General features: G+C 38.3%; 1 protein-coding gene across 1 annotated transcript in view; it reads left to right on the forward strand.

The window, feature by feature from the left end:
* GCH1 (GTP cyclohydrolase 1) overlaps nucleotides 1-16,459 on the forward strand; it is a 34,845-nt gene that overhangs the window by 13,632 nt on the left and 4,754 nt on the right. Inside the window, exons 2-3 of the mRNA XM_015828042.1 lie at nucleotides 693-802; nucleotides 9,297-9,352. Of these exons, the coding sequence (XP_015683528.1) occupies nucleotides 693-802; nucleotides 9,297-9,352 (166 nt within the window). The remainder of the gene's footprint in view (nucleotides 1-692; nucleotides 803-9,296; nucleotides 9,353-16,459) is intronic.

Below are 16,459 nucleotides of genomic sequence, written 5' to 3' on the forward strand. Positions count from 1 at the left end.
GAAGAGACCCAAGTAAACCAATAAGTCAATAAACATTGTTCATTTATTTATTGAGGAAAATGATACAAAGCTACATATTTGTGGACATATATATATACAGAAATGTTGGATATTCAAAAAGGTTTACAAATTTAAGCAAGACTGTAAAACTGTGTATGTTTGTGTATATCCCACCACAATTTGGAGGTGGTAGAATTTTAAAGAAGCTGGTCCAAGGAAATGGAAATGTCTGAAACGTAGTTAAATTTGCAGATAAGACAAACTAGATGTTCTATGTGTAAAAGAACAAACCATCTTGCATCACCAATATTATTTTTTTTTAAAAACAATAACAATAAGAAAACAATGGAAGAACATTTAAACTGCCCAGGATATTGTATCACTGATGCTCAAGTGTCACTGTGAACAAGGGAGCTTCAAAGCAGCTTTAAACAGTCATTGGGGATAAGAATGAATGAGTACCACTTCAAAACTGCTCTGAGAATGTTGGTTCTCCGTAATGTAACCAACATTGTAATGTGGATGATGAATTTGTACTTTATATTTTAAATTTTGTTGATTTCCCATGTTTAATGTACACCGCTTTGAAATCCAGTTTTTGGATAATGGTGTAATTTATACATTCAAATAAAGCAACGTAGAAGGAAAGCAGCAAGTAATAGTTACATTGTATGTGCCTGTCTTGATTTCAGATGTACTCAATGATGCCATATTTGATGAAGACCACGATGAGATGGTGATTGTGAAGGATATAGATATGTTTTCAATGTGTGAGCATCACCTGGTTCCATTTATTGGAAAGGTAAACTTTTAATTTCTTTTTCTCTGCTATAAAGTAGTATCAATAAGCCAATCATTGTTAAATGCTTGATTTGATTTAAAACTATGTGGGACAACTTTTGCAAATAATCAAAAATGTTTTTAAAGAAAATACATGTTGCGTACAGAGCAACCAAGCCAGATGTTAGGCCATCAAACAAGGTATAAAATGCAAGGTGCGTAAAAGAAGCCCAACTGTTAACATCACAAGCTGATGTTTCAAACTGCAGCTTTTGGGGAGTCATGAATAGGCAACCCAGTCCATAATTTATTTGTTGCTATTCAATTTTTAAATATGTTTCAGATATATTTATATGAAATAAATATCTTTATTTTATAAAGGAACAGGTGTTCACAGTATTTAGTGCATCATCTCTCCAAATACCCTAATCAGTTGTCAAAGCTCTGTACCGTGACTGAAATGACGTCAAAGGATTATTTACTACTCCATTCAGGCAGTAAAACGTTTTAAGCATATATGCTACACAGTTTAATAAATAGAGAATCCCACTTAAAACCAAGAATGGATATGTAATGCTTCTTTCCTTTGTCCATTTGTTATGTCTGGGTTTTTGTAGAATAAATGCAGATCGAGTGTTTTGTGTTTTGGTCATTTTGATTGTATCCTGTGAGTCAAAGAAGGGGGAGTCACAGCTGTTGAGAACAAAGGCTGAATGAATTAGTTAAAAAAATTGATGTCACTTTGTTTGCTCCTCTGGAACAGTCATTTTATAGATCATTACTCAGTGCTAATAGCTACCCTCGTCTTTGCTTTATCTCAGTATCTGCTCTTCTCATTCAACTTCGCATTTAACTGCCTGCCTGCCTATTCAGTGCAAGTGGGAAGATTTAGTAATGCTGGATTTCTTTTGTTCTTTCAACAAGTAAAAATAAAGTAGAATTGGAGCTGGAAGAATCACATGATCTGGCACTAAAATAATGGCAATCCAATCATATTTATTTTCTTAATAAAGAAAAGTACAGTGATCATAAACAATAATTCCAAACTGATAGAACGATACTTTTATTGAACTGATTGAAGTGGGAATGAGAGCTGCATATGGCAGGAATAACTTAAAATGGATGGATGGATTTTTTTATTTTTCAGATTTTGGCTTGCATGTTCGTAGCAAAGCCAGCCCATAATCATTTACAATTTTAATTTGCCTATAATACTTTTAGTTAAAATAAGCAAACATATGAATCATGTAGCAAAATAAATGTTACAATAAAATGTTCCATCATAATATTAAAACAGCTTTTAGTACATGATGTAATATGGGCTTAAGCAAGTAAAAACCAGCTTATGAAAGTAAATTTTCAGGTTGTATTTCAAAGACATCAGAGAGTGTGAAAGACTAACCTACGGGGAGAGAATTCCATGGCACTGGATCGGATACAACTTAGATGATTCCAGCTCACTCTTGGTGGATGGGAATAACTCCCAGTTGGTGATATTGGAAATGTTAAAAGAAGTATTTTGAAACTGAGCCAGGGTGATTTTATTTTCTTCCAGGGAGAGACACTACATAGAAGCCAGGCCACCGGGCAAGGCATGATGCTGCTGCTGAAATGCTGAAATGTGTTCAGTGATGCCATTGTGCAAATGCTGACCTTATATATTTGTGTCCCTTATTTATTTATTTGATTACATAAGTGGGGTCCTTGGTGCTCTCTGAATTTGATTGTTTTTTGCAGACATTTCATTACCAAATTAGGTAACATTGTCAGTGCTAGTAGTGAGTGTGATTTGCTCTTATTTTATATATTAACTAGCGGCTGCTCTAGTATACTGTATAAAATGAGAGCAAACCCCCACTTCCTACTAACACATTGCCTAGTATGGTAATATAGCATCTGCAAGAAAACAACCAATCTCAGAGGGGACCAAGGCCCCTACAGTTCAAATCTGAGCTACAAATATTCTCTTCTCTTGATTAGATAAGTTGCAGCATTTCCATGGAAAATTTATGCATCTGTTGTTGTTTGCTCTTGATACTTACAATGGCACTGCCTTCTGGCCCCACTGTAACTTCCAAGTATCCTTCAGAAGCATATTTCACACAAAAGTGCATTACAATAATGTAATCTATTCAGGAGGTAACCAATGCTTGGATTATAAAGGCCTATCAAAACAGGGGCAAAGCTGGTAAATGCCCCTCACCGCCACACTTACCTGAGCACTCAGAGGGAATGTAGAGTTGACAACCCCCCCACCCCCCACCCCATTTGTGTGTCTGGGGAGTGCAACTCTGTCCAGGGCAGGCAAAAATCCTTTGTGATCAGCCACCATCAACACTGGTCAGCAATCCTTGAAAAGTAAGTTCAATAACATGGGTGTGGCTTAGTTAAGAGGTGTGTTTGTATAAGAAAACAAGAAGAGATACTGCCATAAATGAATGGGTGCTGAATGAACATGGATTAAATATAAAAGTAGTAAGAAATACAAAAATATATTGAATGAATTTGATCACAAAGCAGATATATGAAAAAAAAACTGAATTTGCTAAGAGGAAAGAAAAGACTATAGTTGGATGGAACTGAGGAAAACCTGAATAAGAGCGAAGTGAGAAATGTAAAGAACAAAGGGGAAGACTGGTAGTCCTTGCTTAACAATAGTAATGCCACACTAAGTGACAAGGTTGTAAAACGCAATGTCATGTGACCGCACTGACTTACAACTGCAGTTATGCTTTGGGTAAATTCGGCTATTGGGTGAATCCCATGCAGTCACAGTGTCCTGAGTTGACATGATCACAATTTGTACCTTCTGTTGTCTTCCCTGATGACTTTGCTTGTCATAAGCCTGCAATGAAGGTCACAAATGACGATCACATGACAGTGGGACACTGCGACCATCGTAATTGCAAGTCGGTTGCCAAGCGCCTAAATCATGTGAACGCAGGGATGTTGCAACAGCCACGACTACAAGTCTCCTTGTTCAGCACTGGCATGACTTCAAACGGTTGCTGAATGAGTGGTCATTGAATGAGGATTACCTGTATATGAATGTGGGTATGGAGTGTGATGGAAACAAGGATGTTTTGTGAGTCTAGATGTGTGAGGCTAGAGGTATTGTGAATGATGCTGATATAAATTAGATTTCCTTTCCTCTTTTCTTCTTGCTTTAGCTTCTTTTTCTTACCACTTCTTAATCTTTTTCTGCAATTTGCATAATGTTTACCTTTAAAAGTATTAGATTAGCATGTATTTATATATGTATACAGGAAATTTTGTGGAATGCAAGCTTTAGAATTTCAACTAATCTTCGTCAGAGAAGCTGGCTAGAAAAAAGGAAGAGGGAAAGAAAAATGTAACTGATGTCAGAGTCCAGTCTGTATTTGAGTACATTATTAGAAGGGAGTCCTTTCAAACACGCAAACTGAATCTTATCTGGTGCAGAATAATGTTATGTTATGTGCTATGTTATGTTATATATTACGTTACATATGATGTCATGTTATTGTTATGTCATGTTTTATGTTATGTTATTCTATGCTAGGGGCTGTCCTAAAATTTCCTGAAAAGAAAAAATACAAATAAATGTATTGCTTCTATGCATTTTGGATATACTGATATGTTCATTTTAATTTAATTCAGGTTTAAAAAGGTTTACAGGTTCAGGTTTATAAAGACCTGAAGCTTCAGGAAATTGACAAATGAGAAACAAGGGTGGATTGAAATCAAAGTCCAAGTTGCTTGTTGGACTCTATAGGCATTTAGTGAATGAGTGGGACATGTTGAGGTCAAGGCTTTCTGACATCCACAGCAAACTCTCCAAGCACAATGTCCACCTTTCTTTAGCAAGAGCCCTGTCAGTTTGCTTCTTGTTCTGATCACCTTGCACTAGTCTGGATTTCTCTCCTAATAGTTTCTGACATTTCATTTCAAAGCCTTTGTATAATACCCCTGGTGGCACGCCTTGCGGGCAGAGATCTCTGTATTAAATTTGATCATCACAGACATAAACTTTGACTTCTTCTGGGTCACAAGAGACCTATTTGAAAATGCCCTTGGCCTGTTGCAGCACAGTAAGAACAGTTTTTCTACTTACCTTTACTTTCTCCATTTCTCCTCTCCATTCCTTTCAAAGGGGAATCCTTTCAAATCCATGTAGCCTAGCTAGGCAAAATTCTGAATGCTGACACTGTGTGATAGAATCGACTCAGAGTCCCTTCCCCACTTGTTACTAAAAGTACTGATTAAAAAGTATTTACTTTCAAACCAGGAGAAGCTAGTTGTTAAATGGTCAAGGGCCACCTTGGATGGAACAGTGATAGGTCAAGCTTTTTGGAGGAGAGTTTTGGAGACTGGCTTTAAAAATTATGCTTGGCTTATTTTATAGTTTCCTCTATAGCAATAGGATAGGATAGGATAGGATAGGATAGGATAGGATAGGATAGGATAGGATAGGATAGAATAGAATAGAATAGAATAGAATAGAATAGAATAGAATAGAATAGAGCTGGAAGGGACCTTGGAGGTCTTCTAATCCAGCCTCCCGCTCAAGCAGGAGAACCTATACCATCTCAGACAAGTGACTATCCAGTCTTTTCTTAAAAACCTCCAGTGATGGAGCGCCCACGATTTCCACTGGTTAATTGTCCTCACTGTTAGGAAGTTTCTCCTTAATTCCAGGTTATTTTGATCAGTTTCCAACCATTGTTTCTTGTCCTGCCCTCTGGTGCTTTGGAGAATAATTTGACCCCCTCTTCTTTGTGGCAGCCCCTCAAATACTGCTATCATGTCACCCCTATTTCTTCTTTTCTTTAGACTAGCCAAACCCAAGTCCTGCAGCTGTTCCTCATATATTTTAGTCTCCAGGCCTTTGATCATCTTAGTTGCTTTTCTCTGAACTTTTTCCAAATTCTCAACAACTTTTTTATAGTATGGTGACCAAAATTGGTTGCAGTATTCCAGGTGTAGTCTCACTAGTGTTTTATAAAGCAGTACTAATACTTCACATGATCTTGATTCTATGCCTCTGTTTATATAACCCAGGATTGTATTAGCTTTTTGGGCCACTGCTGCACACTGCTGGCTCATAGTCAAGTGATCGTCCACTAGGACTCCAAGGTCCCTCTCACAGTTACTGTTTTTGAGCCAGGTCTCATCTAATATGTACTTATATCTTTGATTTTTCCTGCCTAAATGTAAAACTTTGCTTTTCTCCACATTAAAACTAATTTTGTTGGATAGGGCCCATTGTTCAAGTTTGTCAAGATCTTTTTGAATCCTGAGCTTGTCTTCTGGGGTGTTGGCTATTCCTGCCAGTTTAATGTCATCTGCAAATTTGATGAGTTCCCCTTCTATTCCCTCATCTAAGTCATTTATGAAGATATTGAAGAGTACTGGGCCTAAGACGGAGCCTTGTGGTACCCCACTGCTTACTTCTCTCATGTGGATGTAGTACCATTGAGGACTACTCTTTGAGTACGGTTTGTCAGCCAGCTACAAATCCATCTGGTAGTGATGTTGTCTATTCCACCTTTTTCTAGCTTACCAAGCAGTAGATTGTGGTCTACTTTGTCAAATGCCTTACTGAAATATACGTATACTATATACTAAGTATACTATGTTTTGATGGACTTCCAGCCTTAAAAATGCCAGGAAACCATGTTTCACTTCTTTGTAATTATAATCAGAAAGGATTTCAGCAAGGGATAACTCCCTCCAGCAAAGTTTAGTTTAGAAGCTAAACAGGCTTGGGACTGGTTAATATTTGGAAGGGAGATTACTGGGGAATTCCACGTGTCCATTTAGGTACCTGGAGTCAAGCTCCAAAGTTAAGAGTTAGAAAACTTTGAAGGCCAGATGCAAAGGGACTTTTGAGGGCCACATAGTCTAAAACCTCAAGACATTCATCATTGACTTGAATTGATGTTGTCCTTTCTCTGTTGCATTTCATTTTCTGTAAGATCTTTAGTGTATACTGTTATCTCCTAGTTTTCCTCTGTAGGGAAAATTAAATTCTGTGAATGGCTTTTTCCGTCTCTTAAATGAATACAATAAGAAATATTTGTGAACGTATTAAATGAAGCATTGTCTGAAGACACTTCCATGGTCATGAAATGCTGTTATCTTCCCACCAAAGTGGTACTTATTAGTAATTATCTTACTGTGTTCCCCTTATTGGATGGTAATGTTTTATTTCCTTTACTTTCCAGTGGGATATGTCAGTTCTGCGATGTTACTCTTATAGGGTTGCCAGGTCTGCTTCCAAAAAATAGCGGACAAGCGGGGGGGGGGGTTTAAGTAGTTAAAAAAAGTAGACTGTACAGCTTTAGATTACGTACCATTTCATCATAAAGCTTTTGAATAAAAAAATGTCCACTATTTTGTGAAAAAAAATAGTGAATATAATGTGAAAAAAGTGGACTGTCCACTCAAATAGTGGACACCTGGCAACCCTATACTCTTATTATGCTGAGTGAGATATTGGTCTTAAAGTCCTAGTCCTACAGTGCTAGACTTAGAATTTATTGTTCATGTCTTTTCACATAGTCTGTTTTTTCCAGAAAATCCTGGTATTGTTCCAAAGAATGTTTTATAACACAGACTGTGCCAACCTTCTCTGCCAACTGAAGTAATTTTGATTTCTAGGCATCTTATTTCTCTTTTTTAGGATCACAAAGGCAGTCTCACTGGCAGTCAACTTAAAAGAAATATACATAATTTATAGGCTAGATTTCTTTAAATTGAATGACCCCAAAACTGAACTATGAAACACATTCTCTTCACTTTCCCTCCCTCATTAGATGAAATTTAACATCCCTACTTCTCTACATTCTAAATACATGATATGGCTTTTCTATATATATATATGTTGATGTTTAATTTTTAATATTTACCAGCTAATTAGAGAAACCTTTGTCCTTTTTTTCCTAAGCCAACTAATGACTTTTATGGAGTGCTAGACAGTGATTTTATACTGGAACTCTTTAATTGGGGCTTCAATTCCCAAATTCCTTAGCAATTGTGGGAGTCCAGACCTAGACACGAAGAAACATGGATTAGACAAGTGTATTATGGTTTGAGATTAACCCTTTCAACATCATCTTTCCCAGACCCGTCCTGCAAAAAAGCCATAGAAATTCAATAAGCGTAATCAGGAATCTAGTTTTATTCTTGTGCTAAATAGCTCAAAGTTGTTATATTTTTTACTGGGTAGAATGGAAAACATATACCAAACCCAAATGTCTTCAGCTTTTTTAGCCTTAAGATTTGGGCTATAATTCCTATTATCCATGAAAAGCATAGAGAATGGGGGTTAGTCTCTCAAACTTGCAGGACATTAGATATGAGAAAATTGGAGCAATATGACTTAAAACCAGCCAAAATTGCTCTGGAGAGTTAATTCTGGCTGTAGAAATCAACAAATCCTTGTGCTCATATATGACCAGTGCTTTGAGCAACTGAGTTATCTCTGAAATCCTTTGCCATGTAGCCAGATGGAGAGAATCACCTCTAAGCCAGGGGTGTCAAACTGCCGGCCTGCAGGCCGGATGCATCATAGCGAAACCGCGCCCACCCCATTGCCGGCAATGAAAAAAAAGTCGCGATATGTTGCAACACGTCATGTGACGTTGCGAGTTTGACACCCCGGCCCTAAGCCATCGGTGAGCATCATTTGTTATCCAGGGCTGCAGGATTAAAGGGTCACATCATATAGCAGATAGGGCAAAAGTATTAGGGCCACAGCCCGAAATGGATAAGGCCATCCATTTTCCTCTTTTTGGCATACTCTTCTTTCTCTCTTATTTTAGACATCTTTTTTTTCCTTGGGTGGCTGAGCAATGGAACAGATTGTTCTTGTTAGAAGTCTAAACAGAGACCAAAGTTTGCAGGTGGTTGTAAGGTCAGAAGCTACCCACTTCTGCCTTCAGCCATCTCTTTGCTTCATTTATTGTTCTTGAGATTGTTTGCCTTCTGCATTTCCCATTTTTGCATCCTGTTTTTATCAGATTTGCTAATACGTCCATAAATATAGTGAACTACTAAAGAAAGCATTTTTCCTGAGCTGCCAGCTCAGATGCGCCTCATTTAATCATGTGACAGGAAGTGTATAGTAATGTATCCCTCTTATTTTTGATTTAGCAGATTTTCAACAAATTGATTTCATGTTAGAAAATCTTTCCGTACTTTCACTGCTATCTATAGGACTTATGTAGCCATTCTTGGTTTTTTCAGTAAGCTTAATAAATACTAAACTGTGAAAGATTTCTGATTGCATCTTCTATTCTTTACAGGAAAGAAAGGAAAAAAGAGGGAAGTGAGTTCACAAGCATGTTGGTTTTCTCTTTATCCTTGACACTTTAAGACTTATGCAACTGCATGACTGTTTGCTTCACTCACTTACCAATTTTTAAAAAGTCAATTTCTGGGTCATGTCTGACATGGCATGGGCGCACATGCATGAATCTCCCAGGTCAATGAGTCCTGAGCTTTGTTTAATGACTTGTTCTCCTTCTGCCTAGGTGCATATAGGTTACCTTCCCAACAAACAAGTCCTTGGGCTCAGCAAGCTTGCAAGGTAAGAAAAACAAGTGGTGTGAGTTATTTAACTGCAGATAACCAAAGTTAAACTAGTATGGCATGGTTAAAAGCACTGGGCTGAAGAGCGGGAGGTGGTGAGTTTTAATCCTGCCTTAGGCACAAAGCCAGCTGGGTGACTTTGGGACAGTCACTTGTTTTAGCCCTAAGATAAAGATAATGGCGACAGCAACTCACTTCCAATGATGTTGCCCCCCAAAGTGCATGGTTTGTTCATATAGTCACCGGGAGTCTAGACTGGCTTGAAGGAGATAAAGATATAGAGATATAGAGGTAGAAATAAAATAAGGGAAATGACTCCCAGATTCATCTATATGCAAAATGTTGAGCAAGTTAATGCAGTTGTTCTTTACGTTCCAGTAAGCTCACCAGAAGAGAGGTTGAAGGGTCATAATGTAAAAGAGAGTGAGGAGGGATGGTGTTTTGGACCATCAGTGGCTGAAGATAGTTGATAGAGATGCTAAAAAAACCAAATCAAAATGGGTTCTGGGGAAGTGAAGAGCTGTAATTGTGGGGGTTTCAGATTTCAGCTCTATTAGAATTGTGAATTGAGGGCCAATACCTTTAAGGGCCACACATGGGAAAGCCCAACTCTTGTGTTTGATTCCCAAGATTGATAATAAAGTGCAAGTGGATACATTGCTGTTTTACCCTGGAGAAGAGGAATCCCTTCACCACATAGAGAAGCTTTGGATAGTCCCCCAGGCAGAAAATCCTTGGTTAGCACCTAGTTAAGGAAGAATCCCTGTGGGCGGGGGAGGGGGAGAGGTACATAAGAAGAATTTCATTCTTAAACTCCCTTCCAAAATGGGTATTGGTTCCATTTAATTTTGCAATATGGCCCTTAATATGCTACACAATACTGATGTGTCTTCAAGCCAATGGTGATCTATATATATATACAGTATCTGCCTAGATAGCCCATGCCAGTAGATGAAAATGATCGGAGTAATAATCATTAAAGAGTCAGTTTGATGCAGTGGTTAAAGGCTGCAGGCTAGAAACTGGTGGCTGTGAGTTCTGCTTCTGCCTTACACATAAAAATCAACTGTGTGATTTTGGGCCAATGACTATGATTTCATATCAGAGGTACCAGATATTTGAGGTTCATTAGAGGTACCAGAGCCTTACTAGTCTGTATGAAAATCCTTGAGAGAGTAACTTGTTTAAAGCCTTGGAAATGGTAGAGATAGAACTTTAACCCATCTATCCCAGATCTGATTTTTAACTTGGTCTGGGTAAACAGCTCCAGCTTACTTAGTTTGGTAATGAAACGTCTGCAAGGAAACCACCAAGCTCAGAGAGCACTAAAGACCCCACAGTCCAGCTGTATTGGTCCAGATATCTAAAATGGAGCTAAACTAACCATGCCTTCTTTTACCTTCTTGCTAAATATGTCATGATTAACACAAGCAGGAAGAGTTCTAATTAAAAAAANCAGGGATCAAGAACTATACAAGCATAAGCATTTCTTTTTTTCTTTTTGGAAATATTTATCTGTCTCATAAATATCACATAGCTTGGAGGCAAAACTACATTTTAATAGGAAAAAATGCCATTTTATTGGAAAATTAACTTCCCTAATGTTAACTACAAGACCTTAACTACAAGACCTATTTTTTCCCCATAACTATGATAGTTGGGTTGAGAGAAAGTGGCTGGTTCAAGGTCACACAGTGAGGTTTTGTGGCTGAAATGAACTACAACTGGGTCTCTTAGCTCCTAGTCCAACACCTTAACTACAAAGCCACCCTTAGATACAAATCCACCATTATAGAGTGAGCAGATTGTATACCTAGGTGGGTGATCAAGGAGGGAATAGGAACCCATTTGCTACAATTGCAAGAAACTTGGCAAGGGATTTTGCAGGTTCATTTTGCTGGTTGTGCATCTCCCGTCTCCTCTGATAAGATACAGACTTCTTCTGCAGAAGAAAAAGGGGCAGATTTAAGGACAATCTCAGATTCCTTTCTCAGATTGCAGCATAGAAAGGCCATTCTACAAGAGGCTAATCGATCTTATTTTTCCCCTATCCCTGTACACAATCATTTTGCATTAATAAGAAAAACAGAGGTTTCATTGTGACTTCCTCATAATCCCCATCTATTTGGAACCCAGATTTAATGTTCCAGTTGGATTCCTTGGGGGTGACAGTTTTTTACTCTTGAATAACAAGTTCTGGCCATCATAGATGCTGCAAGAAGCAAGTGCTTAGTGGCATTTCACTAAGCAACTATAGGTAGTCCTCAACTTATGACCAACATTGAGCCCAAAATTTATGTTCCTAAGTGAGACATTTGTTAAATGAGTTTTACCTCATTTTACAACCTTTCTTGCCATAGTTGTTAAGTGAATCACTTCAGTTGTTAAGTTAGTAACATGGTTGTTAAGTGAATCTGGATTCCCTATTGACTTTGCTTGTCAGAAGGTCACAAAAGGTGATCACCTGACCCCGGGACACTGCAGCCGTCGTAAATATGAGTTAGTTGACAAGCATCCGAATTTTGATCATGTAACCATGGGGATGCTGCAACAACAGTAAGTATGAAAAAAGGGTCGCAAGTCACTTTTTTTTAGTGCCATTGTAACTTCGCATGTCACTGAGTGAACTATTGTAAATCGAGGACTACCTGTAGATACTGTGCAAAGTTCAGATAACTGAAAATGAAACTAGGTGAGAAGCCGGTATAGGTAAATCTATCACTGAGTGTCTGTATATAGGTTACGCCTACAATTATTTTCATTTTAAACAATTGGGGATGATGCGATTGAGGAAGTGAAACTAGGGGAGGTAACACTTAACTTTTCCCAGCAATCTTTCCGCTAGCTAAAGTCCCTCTTTTGGCCCTGTTGAAAGAAAAGTCTTCATCGTGGTTCAGTCCAAGCTGGGAATAAACATGGTGACTGCTTTAGGAAGAAGGTTGCAGTTTATTGAGGAGATCCAGACAGAAAGATGGTTCTGGCAGAAAAGAGAGAAAAAAAGGGCTGAGCACATGTAGGGAGTGGGTTTTTATACCCTCTGGAGCCTTTTGTTTGGAGTTGCTTCCTGTTCCTGTTTTGAGGCTTTGTATTTCCTGTGTCATGTATTTTGACCTGTGTCTGGGTGTGCCCTTTGGCATATGTGGGTTAATCCTATTATGTCCTGTCTTAGACTTTGGGTGGGGTATGTAGATTGTAGGTGTCTTTGTCTTCTTAATCTTCTAGCTGGGGCTTCCAATCTTCCTGGATGGTTTACATCTGCATTTGTACAGAGCTAGTTTCTGCTTGGGGGAGGGAGACCTGGGGCTATTAAGAAAACTGGGCATGCTTTTCTGCCTCTTTAAGATCCTTTGAGGAAATATATTTTTCTGCCCTTTTAATATTTCCTTCTCTGTGGGGGGGGGGCTGACTTCCCACAGCCCCATACAGAAAAGTGTTTATGCACCTTTGAGATATGGAGGTACATTTTCCAGTCCAGGGCAACTAGTGGCTTTGAGGATAGTATGGAAATTTGGTTAGGAAACACCTGTTCAGAGAATGTTAAATATCCCCTTTCCCAGCTCTGGCCTTCTGGCTGTTTTATCATTCCCCTCCTGTTGCTTTAAGCCAGAAGTGTCAAACTGCCAGCCCACGGGCCAGATGCATCATAGTGAAACTGTGCCCACACCATTGCCAGCAATGGCAAAAAAAGTTGTGATACGTCGCGACACGTCACATGACGTTACGAGTTTGACACCCCTACTTTAAGCTAAACAGTCTATTATTTGATTAAAGTAAAAGTTGGCAGGAGAGAATGCATACAAACTATATGTAAAGGGGTGGGTTTGCACGACACTAGAAGTTAGGTTAAAATGAGGTTGGGTAATTTGTGACCCTGGGATTATAACCATTGTCGCAACATGCTGAATAAACCAAACTAGCAAGCCAAGCCATAGTGTGGTTTATCTGGGCAATACTGGTAATATGATATGTGATTACAGGAACGGTATTTTATTAACCCAGAGTTAAGAGTTTAGGATATTGCATGAACTCTTATCTCTGGGGCGATAATTGTGAAACAGACTGAAAGCGCACTGGATTTATATATGTAAATTTGCACTTCATGTAGTTCAGCAGCATTTCCATCTTGAACTTTGCTTTCTTCTCTTGCACGGAGTAGCAGAAGGAGGAGGGCACACAGGGAACTAGATGGCTCTTAGTAGGAACCAATCTGCTAAACCTGGATAGCTTCCTCTCCCCCACATCTTGTTTTTTGATTGAGGAAATGGTAATGAAAAGAGCAAAGATCATATTAGGAGGAAATGAGCAGCACATTCTACCAAGCCTTTATAGGACTGATGCAAGTTTATTTTTATTGATTTATTTCTCTATCAAATTGCATGCCACCAATTTCATTTTTATTCAGGGTTGTCGCATCCTCAGAGTGAAATTGTAGAGCTCACAAAATCATGAGAAAGGAACTAGAGTACCCCCCCCCCTCTGAAGGAGTATGACATTCTTTGGTGATTTTAAAGCTTCCAGCAAATTAAAGTGCAGTTGTACAACAATGACAGCAGCAATCATAATAATTAATAGTGCTTATTAAATTTATATGCTGCCTGACTCCCAGTCACTCTGAGCAGTTTACAAATTTGTGAACTTGTAAAAATTTGTAAAACATGTTAGAGGCATGTGCAAATTGCATATGGAGAAAAGGGATATATGGAGAAACATGTTATCAGGAAAAGAAATTCTCCTCATTTTTTCTATCAGTTGTTTTTGGAATCAGCTCTGGAACTTCTTTCCAAACAAAGAGGATTTTGGACAAATTATTAGAAAAAATGCTGTTCTTAGACTTACAGAATGATGAGGTAGCCAAGCAATATGTGTGAATGTCCCATTTTACATGAAACAATCCTCTCCTCAGTTGCTTACTGCCTCTCAACTTACTGTGTGGATTATGAGGAATTCCTTTTCTGGTTGTTTTCAGTAGAACTGCTGAGATGAAGTCCTATTTCTTGAGAATTTTTCTGCCCATAAATTAAATAGACAATTTCAAAAAGCCATATCTCCCCAAAGACTGGAAGATATGGAAGAATTGTTGGGTTGGTTGGCAGAATTGACTGACAGCATATTTGGAGGAAGCAAAACAGTAATATAAATAAATATATGAAATTGACTACTACAAATTGGGGTGACAGCTGGTGATTTTGGCTGCATCTGCGTTAGCTCAGGGAACTAACTCTGGTTAGTTTAATTAGTTTAATTGTCAACTCATTGACAATTAAATTCCATAGACATGCTTGATCCCCACCTGCAAGGTCAGGCAGTTCATTTATTAATCTACCTACCACTTCCTGATTGTTGTTGTTATTTTTCTGTAGCTTAAAAAAAGTCTACAATAAACACAACAGACAAAATGTCCAGCTGGATATCCCTTTTATATTATGAACAAGATGAAGTTCTTAGATATGCATTCAATTATTTAATATTTTATGCTTAAAGTAGTGATTGTGTTATAAAAATGACATCAGTTTGACTTGAACGATGCTACGATGCCCTTTTACAAATGGTAAATCAATGCAAATCATACAATTTTGGATTTGATGAACATTAGGAAGTAATGAACCATTAAAGGAGTTTATTGTATTGAGAAAAAAAAACACAGTAACCCAAACAAGCTAGTGAGCTATACACATGGACTTCGGTTAACAGAATCTTCTTCTTCTTGAGCCTTAATCCTGTTTTGTTTTTTACTTTTTGTAATGTGGGCAGAGTTGGTGAAAAGGCTACTGGAGTTGTTGGAAGACTGCAGTCATTGTCCATCTTGGCGTTTGTATTAGCTATCTGTATCTGTCCTTGGTAGAACGGTAGCAATAAGGGTTCCTAGATCACACTATGGTTATATATATATATATATATAATAGAAAGAATGAGCTACAATGCACAGTTATCACCATATTGTTAAGATGATCTTGGACTGTATTGGCTGATCCAACCAGGCTGCCTTTAGGTAGTCCTTGACTTATGATAATTGAGAATGAAACATCCATCATTAAGCAATAAGGTTTTAAGTGAGTTGCACTATTGTTAAGCAAACCATACAGTTGTTAAACAAATCCAGCTATCCTTATTGATCCATAATCCAGCTTGTCCACCCCAAGGATAAAACAACCAGACACAAACTGAGCAGCGTGGTATATACAGTACAGTGCACTACTCAGGTGATCCTGATGAAACAGATAAGCCTCCAGCGGCTTCAACGACTTGCTAAAAGAATGCAAATAACCAGCTGTCTGCAAGGAGTATAAATCCTGCCATTCCCCACCATCCAATCAGAGCTGAAGAAGCTTCTTGGATGAGAAGCGAAACGTTGCCAAAGAAAAACAAGAAAATCCAGTTGCCTCGTGAAAAAAGCACCTTTGGGACTACCCTTACTGACTTTGCTTGCTGGTAACCCTTGGCAAGGTTGGAAGTGGTGATCAAATGACCCCAGAATGTTGCAACCATTGTAAACACATGCCTGTTGCGAAGCACTTGAATTTTGATCATGTGATCTGTTGAAGGTCTGTTGCTTCTTACATCAATGGAAACCTTCCGGCACTCTGACATTTGTGATTCGCTTACCTCACATCTATTGACTTACACAAGGGCTGCTTGTGTAATAATTGGCATCTTTTATCTGCCTGTGTTAGTAAATGTTGAAAACATTATATGGTGCCTCATCCATCTTAATTTGTTTTTCATGGGGGGGTAGATTTATTTGAAACCTGTTATCAGCCTTTTGTTTTTGATGGCATTGGCAGGACAAATCAGTGGATTAGTATTGCTAGGGTGGCCCCCCAATTATCTCTAAATTGTAGCAGCAGAGCAAGGACTTTAATCTTGATTTGTCATTCACATCTGATGATTTTCTTTCTGTCTGTGAATCATGGCAAGCATCATTTTCTTTCCCTGCCTTACAAATCAATACATTGCTGAAGTTAAATGGTAAAGGATGTTGAATTTCTGTGAGGAGCTGCTTCTTATGTTATATCAGTGGAGGAGGCTAGACCCTTGCATAGAAAGAAGGTTTGTACTTATTCTGTTGCCAAAAAAGTAGAAACTTTATCTCTAAACTGAGAAGATA

This window comes from Protobothrops mucrosquamatus, unplaced genomic scaffold, assembly GCF_001527695.2.
Source record: "Protobothrops mucrosquamatus isolate PMUCROS unplaced genomic scaffold, P.Mucros_1.0 scaffold4175, whole genome shotgun sequence".
Lineage (NCBI taxonomy): Eukaryota > Metazoa > Chordata > Lepidosauria > Squamata > Viperidae > Protobothrops > Protobothrops mucrosquamatus.